This window comes from Eurosta solidaginis, chromosome 1 (genome assembly GCF_040869045.1).
Source record: "Eurosta solidaginis isolate ZX-2024a chromosome 1, ASM4086904v1, whole genome shotgun sequence".
NCBI lineage: Eukaryota > Metazoa > Arthropoda > Insecta > Diptera > Tephritidae > Eurosta > Eurosta solidaginis.
This window is the reverse complement of record NC_090319.1, coordinates 45141614-45159793: the sequence shown is the minus strand read 5'-3', so window position 1 is coordinate 45159793 and position 18180 is coordinate 45141614. Positions and strand designations below refer to the sequence as shown.

Here is an 18180-nt window from a genome sequence, read left to right as displayed (position 1 = left end):
AAATAAAATTTTTCTTTTCCGCCATCGGATTATTGTTCTCGAGATTAATACGCGTCGTTTGACACCTCTCTCGATATTTTTGGTAGCGTATTAGCAGTCGACCCCTCAACTAGACTATTACCCAAATTAAATGGGGTTACACTGAAATGGCAGTCCTTGGTCGGGAAAAATCCCGAGTCGCTCCGGTACATAGAACCGACGGCCTTGGGAAGCGATCGATTGAGTCATCGACAGCTGTTCTAGAATTACACTGTACTTCAAATTTTTCCAGCTGTTTGTTTTTGTTTATAAATTGAATAATATGTATAAAAGCTTTTTAAGAAAAAAATTGCAATGCCTGATTCAACGAAATATCCAATAGTTACTGCTAAAACGGCATTAATAGCCACAGCCGGTATCGGTTTACTTTGCATTTTTGTACGCCAGCGAGCACGCATTTTGTCACTATTATCCAGCTACAGGAATCCTTTAAACAAGAGACAAATAACTGTTATTGATAATCTTGACGAATGTCAGCGCGTTGTAGATACCTTAAAGAAGTAAGTATTTATTTAAATGCATATTAATTTCCGGCTAAGTTGTTTAGTTTATTTTAAGTCACTGCCAAGCGTACAAAGTGCTTGGGTTTGATTGTGAGTGGGTGACTGTGGGAGGGACACGGCGACCTGTAGCATTGCTACAATTATCTTCATCTAAGGGACTATGCGCACTATTCCGACTCTGCAATTTGCGTCAAATACCACAGGGTCTTCGTGATATACTGGAAGATGATAACGTGATAAAAGTAGGAGTATGTCCACAGGATGATGCACAAAAATTATCACTCGATTATGGCGTAGGTGTGGCAAGCACCTTCGACTTGCGATTTTTAGCTGCGTTGACTAATCAACCTGCCGCAGGCTTGGCCAAAATGGCAAAGTCTGTGTTAAATGTGGATTTGGAAAAAAGTTGGCGTACAGCATGTTCAGATTGGGAGGCTCCAGCGCTAAGCGAAAAACAATTACGGTATGCCGCCGATGATGCGTTGGTAGCTGTGAAAATTTTTGAAAAGCTTTTCGACAAATACGAACAAAGGTTAAAATTTAAAAATTTGCTAGGCATAGAGTTTTTTATAATATTATTCTCCTATCTAGACCTTTTTGGAAACTGTCCAGCACACAACTCGTTAGCGCTCAGGAGAAACTAGAACCATTTTTGGATATGCGTTTCAAAGACACTTTTGCAAATCAACTTGTGAAAATGAAAACTTCTGGCATTAGCAAAATTATACCACCTATTGGGAAGAAAGCCAAACAAAAATCTGTGCAAACACGTAGTATTTGTACGCGTGCTAAAGCTTTATATGATAACTGCCTGTTACAAGCACCAGATGGCGATTTACTTTGCACAATAGATGCCAAAAAAGCGCAATGGTATGTGGCTCAAAATCTAGCTGCAACCGTAGCTACAAATCCATTGACTGTGCGTTTGAATTTTGAGCCTTCTGGTCGTGCGGTCGGTGATGTTGGACGCTACTATCAGACACCTAAAGAAAATCGTTGCGTTGTGTGTGGGCGTGATGATGCACTATCGCGTAAGAATGTTGTGCCGCGCGAATATAGAAAATATTTTCCTGTTATAATGAAATCACATACATCACATGATGTGCTTCTGCTTTGCACACACTGCCATCAGTTGAGTAATATCTATGATTTGAGAATGCGCATGAAATTAGCACAGAAATGCGATGCACCCTTTGTCAAAAGCGAAAAGGCTGCAAAATATATTGAGTTACCCGAAATTAAGTATATTTATGTGCATTTTACTAATAAATAAAATATTTCAATATTGTGCTTTACTATTTTAGGCAAGTGCAATCAGCGGCGCGTGCGTTGCTGCAAATTAAAAATAATATACCTGCCGAACGTCGAAACAAGCTAATGGAAATTTTACTAAATTACTTCCAACAGGACGAGATTACAGCAGAGATATTGGAGGAAGCATCTAATCTTCATACAACGTAAGCGGTTTTATGAATAAGATAATATGACTTACTTCGGACGCCATGCTAAACGTTCAAACGATAACCGGTCTTCAGGAATGGAACAAAAATTATCCAGTTAGTCGCTGGGATGCCAGGTCGTGGCTATCGAACTGCTATATGTGGTCATATAAAATCGTTCCCGAGATGGTCGTGCTTGTACCTTAATCGTGATTGTTAACGGATCTATTACCGGTAAAAACCCGTTAACATCGATAACGCTTCCCAAAAGCTTCGGGGAATATCCTTATCGCTACAACAGCCAAAACAAACAAGAAACAGAATAACGCCGAATTTTTTATCAAAATTTTTATCCTACCCAGCTGGAAATAAATAAAATTTAGTGACTTCATTACCATTTATTTACTCTTAATTTTATCTTTTTCTTTTAGACGAAATAATGAGAACTATTGCAATCACGGCGAAAAGGTCGTAGAAATGTATCAAAATGAATTAGGTGGTTTGTGTGTATTGGAAAAGATGTGGCGGCAACATTTCTTAGAGACTATGAAACCCAAATATTTGCCAGAGCTTTGGAGTGTTGATCACAATGCCGACAGGTATATGTCCTATTTTATAACAGATTGCAAATTTGATGCAATGATATAATATATAACTTTTAGATTGGAAATACGCGCAAAAGAGGGACGTGTTGAGAAAGAAGATCTGATTGTTGCAGGTCTTGATACAGCTAAACTAACAGAAACTGATGAAGATATTGGAAAATTGGCGTGACTTATGAGAGAAAACCAATCAACCGGCGTTAGTCATGTCCTTATCATCGGGGATAGACCAGCATAAAACTGCTTTAATCTGAGATTTTGCTCGGGTACGTAAGGAAGCATCTTTATAAGCAAAGCGATATGCTGTAGTAACACAAAAATACGTTGTTTGGCTATTACAATCGGTGAAATCCTTCTTTCGTTATTGTAGCTCAATTGCGACTTAATGCTAAAAAATTTAATATATCCTGGAGAAACTGCGTGACTCTGGCACAACTTGATTTGGTTTTTTAAACAGAGTCAGAGGGAGTTGTCTTACACCTTACACTATCTCTTTCATCACAAAGAAACAATATGTTTCGCGGCAGCATTTGAGCCTGCAGCAACAATAACATTCGAATAAAGTAAAATTAAATTTTGAGTTCATATGCCCTTTAATTTTATTATTTTACGGTATCGTTTTATTATACATAAATGACTTAACTAACTTAAATATTTTTCAACACAATGTAAAACCTAGCAAAATAATGTGGTACACTATTTTATATTGATGCTCTTAACTATACATAGTATTTACAAGTTAATAATGCACAAAATATGGGTGATAAAACACAATTTTTAAAATTGTTGTCAATTTTATTGAAAATTGCCAAAGGGATGCACTTGTAGTTTAAGAGAGAGGACAGCGTATACAATTTTAATTTACCAATATTTGAACAGATTTTTAAATGTGACCTTACAAAAATAAAAAATGTTATCTTCTATTGATGTAGAGGTCAGAGATAAGAACTTGGTTGACGAAGCACCTATTATTGGGTAAACGGATTATGTACCTGTTAACATGCAGACATGTTCCTAACCACTTTTTCATATCCACCGCGACCTGCTCATCTCATTCTCTAACATTTAAAGCAAGCAAAGCCCAACTAACAATCTTCCTTATGACATTTCTTGTCTAATGATATACCTAAAAATGTATAAGATCTTGGACTATAATGAAAATATCGTAGGAAGGCGAAACATATTTTGAGATTACTTAATCAATAATATTCTAGGGTTAATTTTAGGTGTAAGCATATTTTTCGGGTGTTAACGTGTGTAAATGCTGATTTCATGTAACTTAGGATAAATGAATGATATGTGGATAAATTAATGAGAATTGGACCTGCCATACAAAAACTTGCATTATTTACTTAGCCTGGCAAAAAGTAAAACACTCAGCTTATGGTTAACGAAAACTACTATAACTATGAGTTGGTAATTGCACATACGGATGATATGATAGACGCATCTACTAGCATGGTATTATTCATTTTTCAATGATAAAACTAATTTTTTTATGAAGCTTAATTTCTATGATTATATTAAACAAAAATCTTGTTAACAAACTTACACTAGAACAAAACAGCGAAAAATTTTATAGTGCTAATTTTCGTATGGCAAATCGATATCAGCGTCGTATATGCGAAATATGCTTTGTTTATGCAGCTGTAGACCTTAACAATTTTAGGTGAAGCCGATTATGTATACAAAAGCTTAAAAGAATTGTTTACAGATGGCTAGCTGTCCGTTTTTGCTATAGGATTTTTAAAATTTTTGCGTACGTAAAAAAGTAGATGATTTCCCCTTTCTTAAAACGTTATTGTATCTTATTTACTCCTCATCGGCGATTTTAACTATACAAATTCAATGCCTTCATATTTTAAATCTGTATCAATACGTTGCTCTGCTAATATTGTATTTCCCTCAATATCGAAAGCGTTTATGAATGTTGTAGTTTTACCATCTAATTCCTCACTTTTTATAGCAACTATTATTTTGTCATCAGTATTGGGTACGAATTTGAAACTTGAATATCCATGAGTTGGCGCTGTATTCGGAGCGTCTAAAGGAACTGTTGTAATTTTTGTAAACCGTTCATCTGCTGTGATTAGTAAGTTACAACCCATATGTTCATCGCGCGTTTCGTTGTACCTAAAATGATGTTTTAAAATTATTTAGTAACAATCCGGAAATTATTCTAAATTAATAAATTACTTTTCACGCGAGCAGCGTCTTGGTAGAAAGTACCATTTCTTTTGATGTGCCGACCACATACCACTTTCATGTATCATATAACCGGGCCATGCAATTTGCATTGCTTCTTGACGCAAAAATTTATAATTGAATGCCCAATCTAATGAACGCACCTCTCCTTTGGGTGATACTACTTTAACATACATTGGATCTTCATTTTCAAAATCACCAGCGCTGGTTGTCCATTCTTTGCCCATTGAACCGACATACAACTCTTGATCTTTCACCGTAGCCCATTCGGCTTTGAAACCCTTCGAACTACGTCCATTTCCATCAAGTAGAACAACCCATGGTATGGGTTTATCTTTGGTCACATCGTAAATTAAACCTGTGCGATCATCGATGCTAAGTAATTTTCCATTGAATGTTACTAGTTCTGATAACTCCATACCACGCCCTTTGAGCGAAAATGCAGATTCTAATTTAACAGGATCGCCACCATCCCATTTGATAGTGATTTCTGGTTTTGACTTACGATATGTCAAATATCCTTTCTTTAAATAGCTGCGCCATACTGTGCTACCATCTTTCCCCACAACTTTTGAGTTTGTATCCAAATCAGCTACTATACCAATACGATATGTCACCTCACTGGAGTGTACCACTATGGGTGGCGTAAGTGGATATTTATTGTCGTAAGCTAAATAATCAGCATTGCTGGTTATACTGACAGCAGCTGTACTACGTGTTGAACTGCTATAACTTTTAAGCCATGCTATGTCTGAGGAAGATTGTGAACCTGTGCGCACATAAGCAAATAGAAAGCATAACAGAATTACACAGCACGCAAGCAGCGCGAAATGATAATTGAAACGTAATGTTCGATTTCCTATTCGATAAGTTGGTGGCGTACGTAACGCTGAACGCCAATCGCGTGTATACATCACCGACTGTGTATGCGACAGATTCGATGTTGTTTGGTGGTGCGATGTGCGTGGAGTGCTTGAGCTGTCGACTTGACGATATGGGTAATTACTATGGTGGATTGGTGTGGCGGTGCTGCTGCTGTTGGTACGCCCTGAGTTCGAGTATAAGCTATCGCTTCGGGCCAGAAAATTCATTTGAGCGCTCGTCTTATCAGCTGCTGGTAAGCGCACGTAATATCCTTAAAAGGTTTAATATTCATCCAAGCTCATTGCTACGATGCACTTGTTTTAAAAATCGTTTTTTCTTTTATCCTGTGAACTGTATATACATTGCACTATGATTGGCATTGAAACTATAGGTTTTTGCAATTGGTAGGAAGATCAGAAGCAATCACAGCATTCGACGGCCTTCACCACAATATTGTTTTTTTTCTGCTACTGCTGATGTGGCGCAATTCGCAACATAAGCAGTTGTATAACCAATATTTACTTTAATGTTTTTTCGGTACTTCTGTTGTCCAATTTCACTAATGAATTTTTGTTGTTAAAGACTAAATATGTGTACAATAAATACAGCAAAAGAAAACGTCAATAAACCTTGGCATAAACAAATCAGCTGTTCAATTGTATGGCTCTCAACCTGTTCAGCCCTTCTTCGAAACCGTGATGCCAGACCAGTGCGAATACACACTGACCCTACAAACAATTGAATGCAATTTAAGTTGCAGATATTGGGCCGTTATCGGTAATTGTATCGGTAGCCTTATAGCAGCTATTTCGACCAACCTTATGGGAATCCAAGTAATCGATTATTAGTGCCTCGTCGTAACGCTAAGGTCATAACCGAATCGTAGCCAACCAATTGGTTTTTGGTTTTTCGCCATATCCATAACCTAAAAATATTTTAGTTGGTGAATTTAATAACTTTTTGTAGATTTTATTCATTGTTTTGGATACGTTATGACTAGGAGACTTATTTTTTGTGGAATATTTTGTAATTTTTTGCGTTTTCTTCATTTTTATGTAATTTTCACGATTTTTAGGTTAGGGCACCATTAACCGGTAACAATGTATCGTATAGGGTTACGTTAGGGATACAACTAAAGCGATATGACAAACGGCACGCACCAATGACTCCGCTTTTAAGTTAAAAATGAGATTTGCCAACATACTTTGTGTTCTAATCATTTGTTAAATTGCAGTTTTTAACCAAGAAAAATGTTATAAAAGTACCAATGTGTGGGGAAGATAAATTCACTTGCAAAATGTGAAAGCATCCTTAGCCCAAGCAAATGTCGGGCTCTCGGTTTTACTGCGTTTTCATGTCAAATGACGTCAGTGTCGCTCAATCCACTGTTCTCCATAAATATATGTCCAATATGCTCATCAGGCATAAGATTGCGTTAAACGCATCTATACGAAAAGTTGGGGATTCAAGGAGTTGTGTAGCGCAACCCTCTCAAGGGGTTGCCAGCGCAATATATAGCTTCTCCAAACCCAATTGTCAACCTCACCTATCCGCGGCGAATCCTGTTTCATTAACAGAGGAGACTCTGGCGACCCCAAGCGCCACATAGAACTATTGGGTAGGGAGGGAGAAGCCTTGAAGGTTTAATGTGGCCATATAAATCGTTCCCGAGATGGTCGGGCTGGTACCTTGATGGTGATTTGTTACCGGAACGTACCGGATCTATATCCTGCAAAGGACCATCAACAACGATAACACTCCCCAAAGTATTTGGGGAGTGTCTTTAAAACAACAACATACGACAACCGATTATGTGGCATAGCTTTAAGAAGGGAGACAATCTTGCAAAATCCTTTGAAGAAGCGAAATTGGGGCAACGCTTGTGGTGCAGCTTCAAAAAAAAAAAAAACAAAAACGGTTTGATTTGCTTGCTTAATTTTTAGGATTCCCTCATGATTGTAGGAACGCCAAGAGTAAATTTAACGCCCAACACCATGTTTAAGTTGAGTAGCATAATTCTATATACTGCCTGTCAAGAAAACTCAGGAAGTTTAATCAGTGAGTTTTATTGTTCACAATTTTGATTGCAGAATCAAAATTTTTAAATTTACACAACTTCCAGTGTACACATAAGACCGTGTTTAAAAAGGCATATTTTTGTTGCTAATTATCGGCAATTCCTATCATTGTGAATCAAACTAAGTGTGATATCTTCTGCATACAGGGTTGTACGCAATTCAAAAGAAAAGTAAAAAATCCATATAAAATGACAGATAAGAAAAGCTCAAGAAAAATTTCGTTTGGCTAAATTTCTTACGCAGTACGCAGTTCTAAAGTAATTTCATACATTTTCTACTACTATTTTCTAAAGTTTTTTTAAGAAACAGACGCCATGACAACTCTGTTTTGGCAAGAAAAAATGACTTTGCATTTATTTCTTCAAGAAAAGTGACAGTTACTGCAGGACGTTCAAATCTATTATTGCTTCATTTGAATATTTTAATACTAAAACATTTAAAAATGGAAAATATACGCCCCAGCCAGCAAAAGCGCCAAAAGCGTGCATTTAGCTTTTCTTCAGAAGAAAATTTGTTTTTGTTTTTATCGAAGAAAAGTTAAGTCTGATTGAGGAGGTAAAGGCTAGACCACGTATCTGGAATATCGGCGACCCCTTACATTCCAACAAAAACGCGGTGGAGCAGTCTTGGGAGCAAATTGGTATCGTTCTATCAAAGCCTGAATGCAGCTTTTTTAGGTAATATCCATTAACACACGATTAAAATTTGTATGTGAAGAATGCAAAGCAGCTTGGATCAGTTTGAGGGAGAGCTACAGATATAGGGGAAAGGTGGCTCGGAAAGCTAAAAGCGGTAATGAGGGGGGAGAACCGCTAAGTGAACCAGCAGTAAGCGAAAGCGTAGATTGAGAGCTCGCTGCTGAAATGTCGTTTTTGCCAAATGTTTCGCAAAAAAGAAAGTAAGCAATATGAATTTTAAATTTATATACATATTTAATTATGTTAATTTCCAGAACGTTTACGTCAACCACTGATGCGTAAGCCGGAACACCTGATGCCCCTAGTCCCCAATATGATTATGTAAGTTTATGTTTAGTACAATATGTTTTTTTTAGGGAATCCAAAAAATCCAAAGAAAACTATACGTTCAATTATGAGTGGTGGCGGCCTCTAGTTTATCACCCACAGGCCATTCTATAACATATGAATGTGCCCGCGGTAGGTATGCCTGACGTAAGACGCGACTAAAATACCAGATTCAAGGAGTTGTGTAGCGCAACCCTTGCAGGTTGCCAGCGCAATATATAGTTTCTCCAAACCCAATTGTCAACCTCACCTATCCGTGGCGAATCCTGTTTCAGTAACAGACGAGGCTCTGACGACCCCAAGCTCCTCGTGGGCCTGAAGATTTAATTCCCCTATAAATCGGTCCCGAGATGGTTGGGCTATCACCTTAATGAAGCTGCGTTACCGGAGCGTACCGGATCTGTATCCGGCAAAGGACCATCACATCGATAACACTCCCTAAAGCTTTCAGGGAGCAACCTTATCGCTACAACAACAACAACCGTTTGCTTACTCTAAGTAAGAATTTCACCTTTGGATTTGCTCTCATTAACCAGCACATTTCTATTGACTTGTAGCAAAATGCATTGCAATCTCCTTTCACATTTATCTTTCACACAGGCTCCAACATCGACTTCACGCCCAGCACGCCAATCACAAAGCGAAAAGGTATGGAAGAAGTTTGACAGCCTTTTGCAACAACAACAAGGTCTCATAAAGAGTAGGGAACAAACCGAGTCTGAATCGCCTTTCAAGCAGGCCTTTACAGGTTTTGAATATCTTCTTAAACAGCTTCCTAGGCCGGTAGCTGACGAAGCGCGCTGTGACTTCATGAACACATTATTGGAGAAGATAGCCCAGCAAAGACATAGATCGTCCCAAAACTGAATGAACTTACTTTTTTTCTACTATATAAAAAGAATGATTTAATTTAATGAAATACGCATATTATTACTGATTTAATTTTTATGTTTTTTTTTATCATTGTCCAGCATTTTGATGATTATTTTTTGAATTTTTCTTCTTTTCAATACAATTTGATTACTTCTATCGAATAAATACTGAGCTTTCATACAGTTCAACAAAATAAATGATAAAATAAGATTACTTTTAATAATCAAAACTGAAAATCATTTTTCGATCACTTTTTTAAATCATTTTTGAATAACTTTGATGAATAAATTTTAAGATTTTATAAAAATGAACAAAGAGAATAATAAAACTTGTTTACTTTTATTGATCAATAACTGAAAACAGTTTTCCAATGACAATTTGGAATAATTTTTGAATTTAATTTGTCTACCTTCTGTGATCAAAAATTTAAAATCATTTTTCAATCAACGTCCTTAATCTTTTCATACTACCTTTGTTGGCTAAATGATGAATTTTATATTTGTTAAAACTTAACTTCTCATTGAAAATCAAATTATTCTTCATTCCTACACATTTTTTCAATCATCAAATCCAAAAAAAAATTACAAATATACAAAACACGGAGAGCACCACCGATCGTTATTCCAAAATTGTTCAGATCTCGATCTGTATGAGCCTGATACCAAAAATTATTGATTTAGGAGAAAATTTACATTAAGTTATAACAATATATAGATTTTGCACCACAGGAGGAGAAGAGGGGGGGGGGGGGTGTCATTGCTCACTTTGTTAGCCCTCGGCTTATTTGACCCATTGAATTTGTAATATTGAATGTTATTAAATGTGATCAAAAAATAACTGTGAAAAATGTTCTGCCTGTGTGATATATCCGTTATCTAAAAGAAATGATCTATAATTAAATAAAAAACAATTTAAAACAATGCTAAATTCTTCTTCAATGTAATCTTACCTGATATGCATATGTATATCTGTTATTGCTGTAATTTGCTTAGCAATAAAAAACATCAAGTAAAAAGTATAAAGAATGCAATTAGTTTCAAGTATTTTGTACATCTCAGGGATTATGCTGGGTGAACTCGCCTGTGTAAGTATTAAAAGTAAATGATTTATTTCAATCGTACCTATGAAATATTATATAAAGCAGTGTTGATAAAATTAAATGAAACAAGTAAGGAGGGGACTGTTTTCAGCTGTGCCGAAGACTTCATACCTTTCATGAATGAGGCTGAAAAATAATCTTATCCCCTTCATAATCTCCAAATAATCGGATGTATAAGATAAGAAATATACATACCTAAACTATTTTTAAGATAAATATAAAATAAAAAATGGCAAAAAACCCCCTTATCTTAATGATCGGTTTTATGGGATAGGTATATACTATATACATATAGCTCTGATCAAAGTGATTTTTTCAAGATATCTTGTATGATATATTAGAATATATATCACTGTATTTCGACTTTTGTTACTCTGCAATGTGTTATGTTTTGGCACTTAACGTGGTAAGTTCAAAACATAATTACTTTTGTCAAAGTGTGCCCATCTCCTAAGTTTGTTGCTAATACATACCATGGTTAAACATACGTCACATCATTTTGCCATGGAACGGATCCCTCGTTTGAGTTAACGTACTCCTTGAGCAAATCACCTATATATTTTCCATATTCAGATGGCCTTCCATGAAAAAACCTTGATTCGTTTTGGTCCTCCCAGATTTCTTGATCTCCACGTATCCATTCTCCGCTGCTGATTTCATGACCAGAAAATGTGTTCGGGCAGTATTTAGAACCAGCTTTGTTTAACAAGAAGTTGTGAAGAAAGCAGCACGCTGATACTATTTCCTGAGCACGTTGAGGGGAACAAAAAAGTATTTTCCGCAAGCATAACCATTTTGTGCTTAAGATTCCAAATGCATTTTCAATACATCTACGAACTCGGCTCAGCCGATAATTGAATATTTTTTCAGATCTTGTCAGCGATCTATGAGAATAGGGCTTCATTATTCGTTTACTCAATGGGAAGGCGTCGTCCGCAACGATGAAATGTGGTACGTTTTTCCCGTTGATATTTGTGTCGGGGGGAAATGGCAACTGGTCTCTTATTATCTTTGAGCCGAATTCAGATTTCTTGAAAATGTTGGAATCACCTTCACTACCGTATGCTCCTAGGTCTACATAAGTAAATTTATAGCACGCGTCACAAGCAGCCAAAAGAACTATAGAGTGAAACCCCTTCATGGAAAGAAAAAGATATTTCATGAATAGCCCAATGTAACGCGCCAGTACACGACCTAAATGTACTTAGTATGCTTAGAAATTTGTATGTTCCTGCATCTCCCCTCATACAGCATCTCTACCCTCTCAGCAACTCCCTTAACCCTCAGGCCCTATATGTTTTCTACCTCCCTCCCTACATCTTAATATCTTGATGTATATTGGAACGATTTTCCGTCATCCCTTGTCAAAGTTGCTTTCGAGACAGAACGAACGAAAATCGACACTGATGATGGCACAAAGCCGAAACCGGTTTGTCTCGAACAAACTTTCACAAAGGATGACGAGAAATCGTTCCAATATACATCATTTATCCACCCTGTCAGAAAATCAACAAAACAAAATAAGTCTTTAGATCTTCTTTCTCTCGGTCTTACCTTACCCAAAATACAGCATGTCTATCGAGCTTCGCTTTTCTACCACTTGACTCATTTTCTACCATCCCCTTTTCCGTTTTCATCCCTATACAACCACCAGACTTTCAGCTCGTGTAGATACAAAAAAACACTCATAAAAGTTACAGCCTGTTTATTTATAGCACAACCACAACAATTGTAAGCTATCTCCGTTTTTGGTTATGAAGAGAGTATGGGCATCTCACCTTGTAATTAAAAAATATGCTTCCGCTTTTTGGAGGCGCTTTAGTGGCCACATGCTTACCGTCGATGGCACCAACGCAATTTGGAAAATTCCATTTTTCTTTGGAGCCCTTAGCTACTGCGGACATGGTTTGTTGGTTGAATGGTGGTATTTGGCTCTTCAAAGCTGTGAATATAGCTTGACAGACGTGGGATATTATAGTGCCAAAATGTTGCTTACTCACTCTGTAGCAGGAGGCTATATGTCGACCCAAATCACCTGTTGCTAAGTACCTTTTTATATCACTAACTTCACGAAAAAAACTTAAAAATTAATAACTACTTACTCTAACACCATTGCTAATTTTGCTTTTTCTGGTATGAAGTCGTTTGGTCTATTGTTTCGCTTCCTCCGTAAATGTGGAAGTAGTTCTTCGTACAAGATATCAAACGTTTGTGGACTCATCCGGAAATTCTCATTAAAAAGGGTAGGTGAGTGTCGCAAGTTCTCAAAATCCGTCTCAAACCTCCCTTTTTGATTTCTCTCAAGGAGGTAAGGGCTTACACGGTACCTTGGTGCTTTGTGACGAACACAATGACTCTTCATTACTTCAGCGCCAGCCATTAAAATTCCTATGTTCAATGTTGTCATTAAATCTTCCCTGAAGCTAAATAAAAAGTAATATAAGTAAATACAATTAAAGGGATCTTACTAGGTGACATGCAAAACTTAATTGTGTTGACGCGTTTTGACCCCCATTCTAATAGTCCGAAAACGCAAATACATTTTTTTATTTTTGCCAAGAAATATTTGTAAAAAACAATAAAAACACCCTGCGCCAATCCAACACAGTTTGCGCGATCCATACAGAAATAGCTCGAAACAAATGTGCAACCAAAATTAAGCAGTACACCGCCACCTAGTAAATGACCTAACATAAACACAGTATAGGAGTTTATATTTTCCCAATGAGCCATATTGAAATTAAGCAAATGTATATTAAATATTATAAACAGTTTTTGTATCCCACTCCCTGAAGGATCTTCCACTGCTTGAACTTCTATTTCTTTGCAGCTCCTGAAGTTGTTTTTTACTTTGCGAACATTTCACTTATTAATTTGTTTATTAATTTTCACAATTTATTATTTCTCGACACTTTTTTTCAACTAGTGTTCTTTATTTTGCGAAAAGTGAAAAATATACATGAATTCACGAATTCTTATGCAAATGCGTTTTGTTTTTATTTCTTCTTCTTTCCTTAAGCTAGTTCAGCGTGCACAATGAAATGTCAACATTTCTTGGCTACTACTTTTTCATGCTGAAGAAATAATAGAGAATATTTTCTTGTGGTTTTCTTTTGAACTGCGTACAGCCCTTACACGTCAAAATTCCAAAGTGATTGTAATTGACTATCACTGTCTCATTCTGTATCTCTTTCTATCACCCGCTGAAGACATGCGCCGCCATATTGAACACCCTCTCAAAACGCTAAAAAGTAGCCATATTGATCATCCTGTCAGGCTGTTGACAGATAAGATATCACACTTAGTTTAATTCACAATGATTCCTATTTCGGTGATGCGCATTCCATTTACACACCGGCAACTCACATTTCCTTACAATTTTTTTTTTATTCATTAAAAAATTCAAAATAAAGCACCAAATTCACTTTATTTAAAAATTAAATCAAATAGTTATTATTCATATTCAAAAATTCGTCGCCCCAGAAAACGAACGGCGAATGTGAAATTTAGCGATTTTCAACTTTTGATGCAGAATAACTAAAATGAGCCTGAGCTTTCAATTTCTTCGATCCACTTTTTCCTATCTCCTTTAGTTTTCGAGTTATTTAGTATGCAATTTGTCGCATGTTACCAAAAATAACCATTTGGGTATGTCTTTTGTCGTATGTGCTAGGAATATGTCACATACGACAAATTTATATAGAAATTCATCTTACATTATTGCTATTAAACATTTGTCGTAAGTGGCGCTAAACTGACCACATACAATATTTGCATACAGAAAATTTTATACAATTGTCATATTCATACATAGCTTAAGCGGTGTAATGCATGCAATTTCTTCAGTCAGATGCCTATCGTTGTGCGTTTAAGATGGAAGAGCCATCGCCTGCGGCAAAATAAGACGAAGATCTCTCAACGTAAGTTAAAATATACGTCTATTATGCTTTTAATAATAAGAACATAGTGTGTATCAAATATTATTTTAATGTATTGTAAAATATTTTAGGATGATGGGGGAAATATTGGCGGACTCCACTCACATTGGCGAAACAAGCGACATTTTGTACTTAAACCACAGAACATCACATCAAGTATTGGAACCTCAACGACGCAGAGAAAAAATGCTATCTTCTTTCATTTTTTAAGCCGTCTGAATCAAAGCGTCGCCAAAAGTCTTCGAAAAGGTCTTCTACCCCGCGTAAAAAGAAAAAGGACTTTACAAGTTTGCAAAAAGTTTTCTCTTAGAACCATCGGGATATCTGAAAGAAAAGTTTATTATTTATTTAATGTTTCTGCCGACGAGGAAGGGGTTGTACACTCAACATAAAAGAATCATGGTAGACCAAAAACAAGTATTGCAAAAATTGAAGGAATAAAGGAACACATACTTAGTTTCCGTACTATTGACTCCCATTATTGTCGCTCGTCAACTTCTCGTAAAAATTTGGAGAGCCTTTAAATGTACAAAAAATGTACCATTTATACAGATAAAAATATATTGAGCCCGTATCTCTTAATATTTACAGAAATACTTTCAATAATTCTTTAAATTTATAGTTTTATTCCCCAAAAAAGATCCATGCGATCGTGGCGTTTGGTTCAAAAACAATGAAAAAGCGTGTTCCGAAGATATAAAAAAAAAATAGAATTTTATAAACATATTGAAGAAAAAAAATTTTGTTAAGCCGAAGTAGAAAAGAATCGCCAGAATATTGATCAATCGCTTGCTATCCTTTGCTACGATCTCGAAAATGTAATAACTTTGCCTAAATGTTTTGCTTCAAATTTTTGTTATAGGCGAAAGCTAAATAGGTTTAATTTAACAGGAACGTTAATTAAAGTTAACGGGGTCAAACAAACTTATTGCGCCATATGGCATGAGACTTGGGGGGGAAGAGGCGGAAATGACATAGCAAGGCAAGGCAAAGGACCATCACATCGATAACACTCCCCAAAGCCTTCGGGGAACAACCTTGTCTCTACAACAACAACAACAACAACAACATAGCAAGCACATTGATCAAAATCTTGAGTCGTGTAGAAAAGGATCATCCTGAAATCGTGGGTATTATCTTATGGAGTGATTCATGCGTTCCTCAAAATCGAAATAAAATAACGTCAACTGTTCTTCTGTACTTTTTTCGTAGCCTGGACAGTCCGTAATATAAGAAGTGGATGCTGGATTGAAAAAGCTTTGAAAAATTTGGAAATTTCTAGCCATCAAACTTTATTGCGTATTTTAAAGAACACAAATTATCCGAACACTCATTTGAAAATTCTTCAAATGGTTCCTGAAGACTTTAGAAATTATTCACAAAAAGCTGGGCTCTTAAGTTACAGTATCTTTCCTTTCTCAAAAGTGAAGCACTTAGAGTACAACAGAAGTATTTTGTGGAATACTGGATATAAAACAAGTCACCAAGAATGTGATGTTATTATTAAATGCATAAAGAAACATTCTCAGGAACGTTTAACAAATGAAAAGCCAAATAATTTGTTTCATCAAGTTGTTCTTGTATTAAGCAAACCAAAATTGGATAAAAATAAAGCGAAGGACTTAAATCAAATGATACCGTACTTTGAGACTGAGACTGATAAAAAATTTTATAGAGAAATATTGTCAAACGCCTAAAGTGTTTCTTAGAAATACTTATTTTTAAAGTACCTATACAAAAGTATAAAGTATTGAATTCATGAGTATTATATTTTTTTTTTATTTTATTTGGGAATTTATAAAATTTTTTGTATATTATTTAAAAGCATGTAAATATTTCTTTACGCTTGTTGAGTTCTCAAAATAAATCAATAACGATTAATTAAAGTTATGATTTTTATATGAAAAACGTTAGTGATGGAAATGTTTTCTACCTTAAGTTAGAAATGTTTGAATTTTAACATCTTCGAAAGTCATTGTTTATAAGAATTTTGTCGTATATGCTATGACGAAAACATATTGGTGAGCAAACGTCACATGCAACATATGCCTACCGAATGAAAAGTCCTCTATCTCTCAATCTTTTTTAAGATATTGAATTTTTGAAAATCGGAAGTCGAAATCCGTCACACTTTCTACAACTAGTGAAAAAATCATAAAAATTCAATGTAATTCAAAGTCGATATTCTCGAAACTGTGTTTTGTAACATACGCCATTCGTTTTCTGAGGCGACGAATTGTATAATTTTAAAGAAATTTTCAAGTTAAAAGGCTTTGTAAAAGAAGAAAGATAACGCAAAGCAAGTTGCCGAGCACAAGCGACTCTGTGTTCGACTGCTTTCCTCGTCGTCACCTCTTTAAGTAACGAGTTCCATCAACAAAAGTATTTCTGCGTAAACAGCGACTTAGAACAAACAGTTTGTGAGCTCTGAGGCCCTATTCGCTAACTGTGAGTTTTAAAGTGTACAAAAGAAATTGTGTAAACTTTGAAATTCTGATTCTGTAAAGCAAAACTGTGAACAAAAAAACTCACTGATAAAAACTTCGTGAGTTTTCTTGGCAGTCAGTGTACACTATTCTGACATTCAAAACTCATACGCACTGTTGCAGAACGACTTTTTTGTTTTCACAGCGTTTGATGAATATTTTCTCACAGCCATAAGACCAGGGATGCACCTTAACGTTAAGCTAATCGTTTATCAAAAAATTTCCACCGTTTCCGTTGAAACACTTGGAAATATTATCGATAAAGAAATTATCAAGATAAATTTTATCTCGTTTTTAACCGAAACGAAAAGCTTTCGTTAACGTTAAAAACGTTAACAAAAACGTGATACTTTATGTTTGAATTGTGCTGGCAATGCTATAGCCATGGTGAAGCCGTAAGGTGGCAACAGCGAGCGGACATACACACACAAACTCCATGTAATTTGTTTGTGTAATTCGTTGGTGGTAATGTCAAAAATACTCTGAGAAATGTTCGTACTGTCAAAATTCGTGAGAAAAGTTGTAATCAGCTTGGCTAATGCTTTCACCTTTAATGACTCCGCCATCAATCAGCTTTGCCAGCATAGTTTGAAATTAATGAATCAACATAAACGATTTGATTTCGTTTTGATGTGGCAGAAAACGAAGCAAAATCATTTCGTTAATTTGACGTTCTTAACGTTAATAAACGAAACGAAATGACTTTGTTTCGTTTATTAACGTTAATTATCGTAACGAAATGATATAGGTTCGTTGGTTAAGCATGCCTGCATAAGACTTTTACATTCAGTGCTCATTCAGCAAAACAATGTACACAATAATTTACAGAATCGCATGAAAATTTAAAGTGTAAATTGTGTGTGCAAATGAGTTTTCAAAGAGTGTACACAGTGCACGGACTTTTAAAAAGGCAATGTTGGTAGACGAAAAATTAAAATAGTGGTGGAAGTTGTTTGAAAATGTGTTTTGAAAATGGCAATAAGGTCATACTGGCTTTATTTCCATTAGCAATTGGAAATAAGACCATAT

At 35.8% G+C, this 18180-nt stretch overlaps 3 protein-coding genes across 5 annotated transcripts; 1 reads left to right on the top strand and 2 right to left on the bottom strand.

Moving 5' to 3' along the window:
• The first annotated feature begins 233 nt into the window (after nucleotides 1-233).
• Exd2 (Exonuclease 3'-5' domain-containing 2) lies at nucleotides 234-3531 on the top strand. Of its 2 annotated transcripts, XR_010953645.1 has the most exons (7): nucleotides 234-539; nucleotides 598-1074; nucleotides 1134-1784; nucleotides 1847-1999; nucleotides 2413-2580; nucleotides 2644-2849; nucleotides 2954-3531. XR_010953645.1 is itself a non-coding variant. In XM_067788701.1 (6 exons), exons 1-6 carry the CDS (start codon nucleotides 334-336, stop codon nucleotides 2753-2755), a joined length of 1767 nt encoding a protein of 588 aa, XP_067644802.1. In that variant the 5' UTR covers nucleotides 234-333; the 3' UTR covers nucleotides 2756-3531. The 2 variants fall into 2 exon arrangements, 1 of the variants encoding a protein (XP_067644802.1); XM_067788701.1 differs by having other exon boundaries at nucleotides 2644-3531.
• LOC137252671 (apyrase) lies at nucleotides 3158-6264 on the bottom strand. The gene is made up of 2 exons (XM_067788716.1): nucleotides 4780-6264; nucleotides 3158-4716 (listed from the first exon to the last, which is right to left on the bottom strand). The coding sequence occupies exons 1-2, from the start codon at nucleotides 5877-5879 to the stop codon at nucleotides 4419-4421; spliced, it is 1398 nt and encodes a 465-aa protein (XP_067644817.1). The 5' UTR covers nucleotides 5880-6264; the 3' UTR covers nucleotides 3158-4418.
• Nucleotides 6265-10039: 3775 nt separating this feature from the next.
• On the bottom strand, nucleotides 10040-13840 carry LOC137238168 (putative nuclease HARBI1). Of its 2 annotated transcripts, none has more exons than XM_067762877.1 (5): nucleotides 13196-13840; nucleotides 12830-13115; nucleotides 12506-12776; nucleotides 10578-11862; nucleotides 10040-10517 (listed from the first exon to the last, which is right to left on the bottom strand). In XM_067762877.1, the coding sequence occupies exons 1-4, from the start codon at nucleotides 13458-13460 to the stop codon at nucleotides 11206-11208; spliced, it is 1479 nt and encodes a 492-aa protein (XP_067618978.1). In that variant the 5' UTR covers nucleotides 13461-13840; the 3' UTR covers nucleotides 10040-10517; nucleotides 10578-11205. The 2 variants fall into 2 exon arrangements, with proteins under 2 accessions (XP_067618978.1, XP_067619065.1); XM_067762964.1 differs by having other exon boundaries at nucleotides 12830-13150; nucleotides 13208-13340.
• Nucleotides 13841-18180: the final 4340 nt, after the last annotated feature.

Excerpts from the sequence above, each read along its gene's own strand:
- LOC137238168 (XM_067762877.1), bottom strand. The coding sequence starts at position 13,460 with ATGGCTCATTGGGAAAATATAAACTCCTATACTGTGTTTATGTTAGGT. Across the intron at positions 13,116-13,195 it reads TAAGTTTTGCATGTCACCTA|GAATTTTAATGGCTGGCGCT; the intron begins GTAAGATCCCTT and ends CATTGAACATAG. Across the intron at positions 11,863-12,505 it reads GCATATTTTTTAATTACAAG|GGGTTTCACTCTATAGTTCT; the intron begins GTGAGATGCCCA and ends CTTTCCATGAAG.
- Exd2 (XM_067788701.1), top strand. The coding sequence starts at position 334 with ATGCCTGATTCAACGAAATATCCAATAGTTACTGCTAAAACGGCATTA. Across the intron at positions 1,785-1,846 it reads ATTGAGTTACCCGAAATTAA|GCAAGTGCAATCAGCGGCGC; the intron begins GTATATTTATGT and ends TTACTATTTTAG. Across the intron at positions 2,000-2,412 it reads GCATCTAATCTTCATACAAC|ACGAAATAATGAGAACTATT; the intron begins GTAAGCGGTTTT and ends TTTTTCTTTTAG.
- LOC137252671 (XM_067788716.1), bottom strand. The coding sequence starts at position 5,879 with ATGAATTTTCTGGCCCGAAGCGATAGCTTATACTCGAACTCAGGGCGT. Across the intron at positions 4,717-4,779 it reads AGACGCTGCTCGCGTGAAAA|GTACAACGAAACGCGCGATG; the intron begins GTAATTTATTAA and ends ACATCATTTTAG.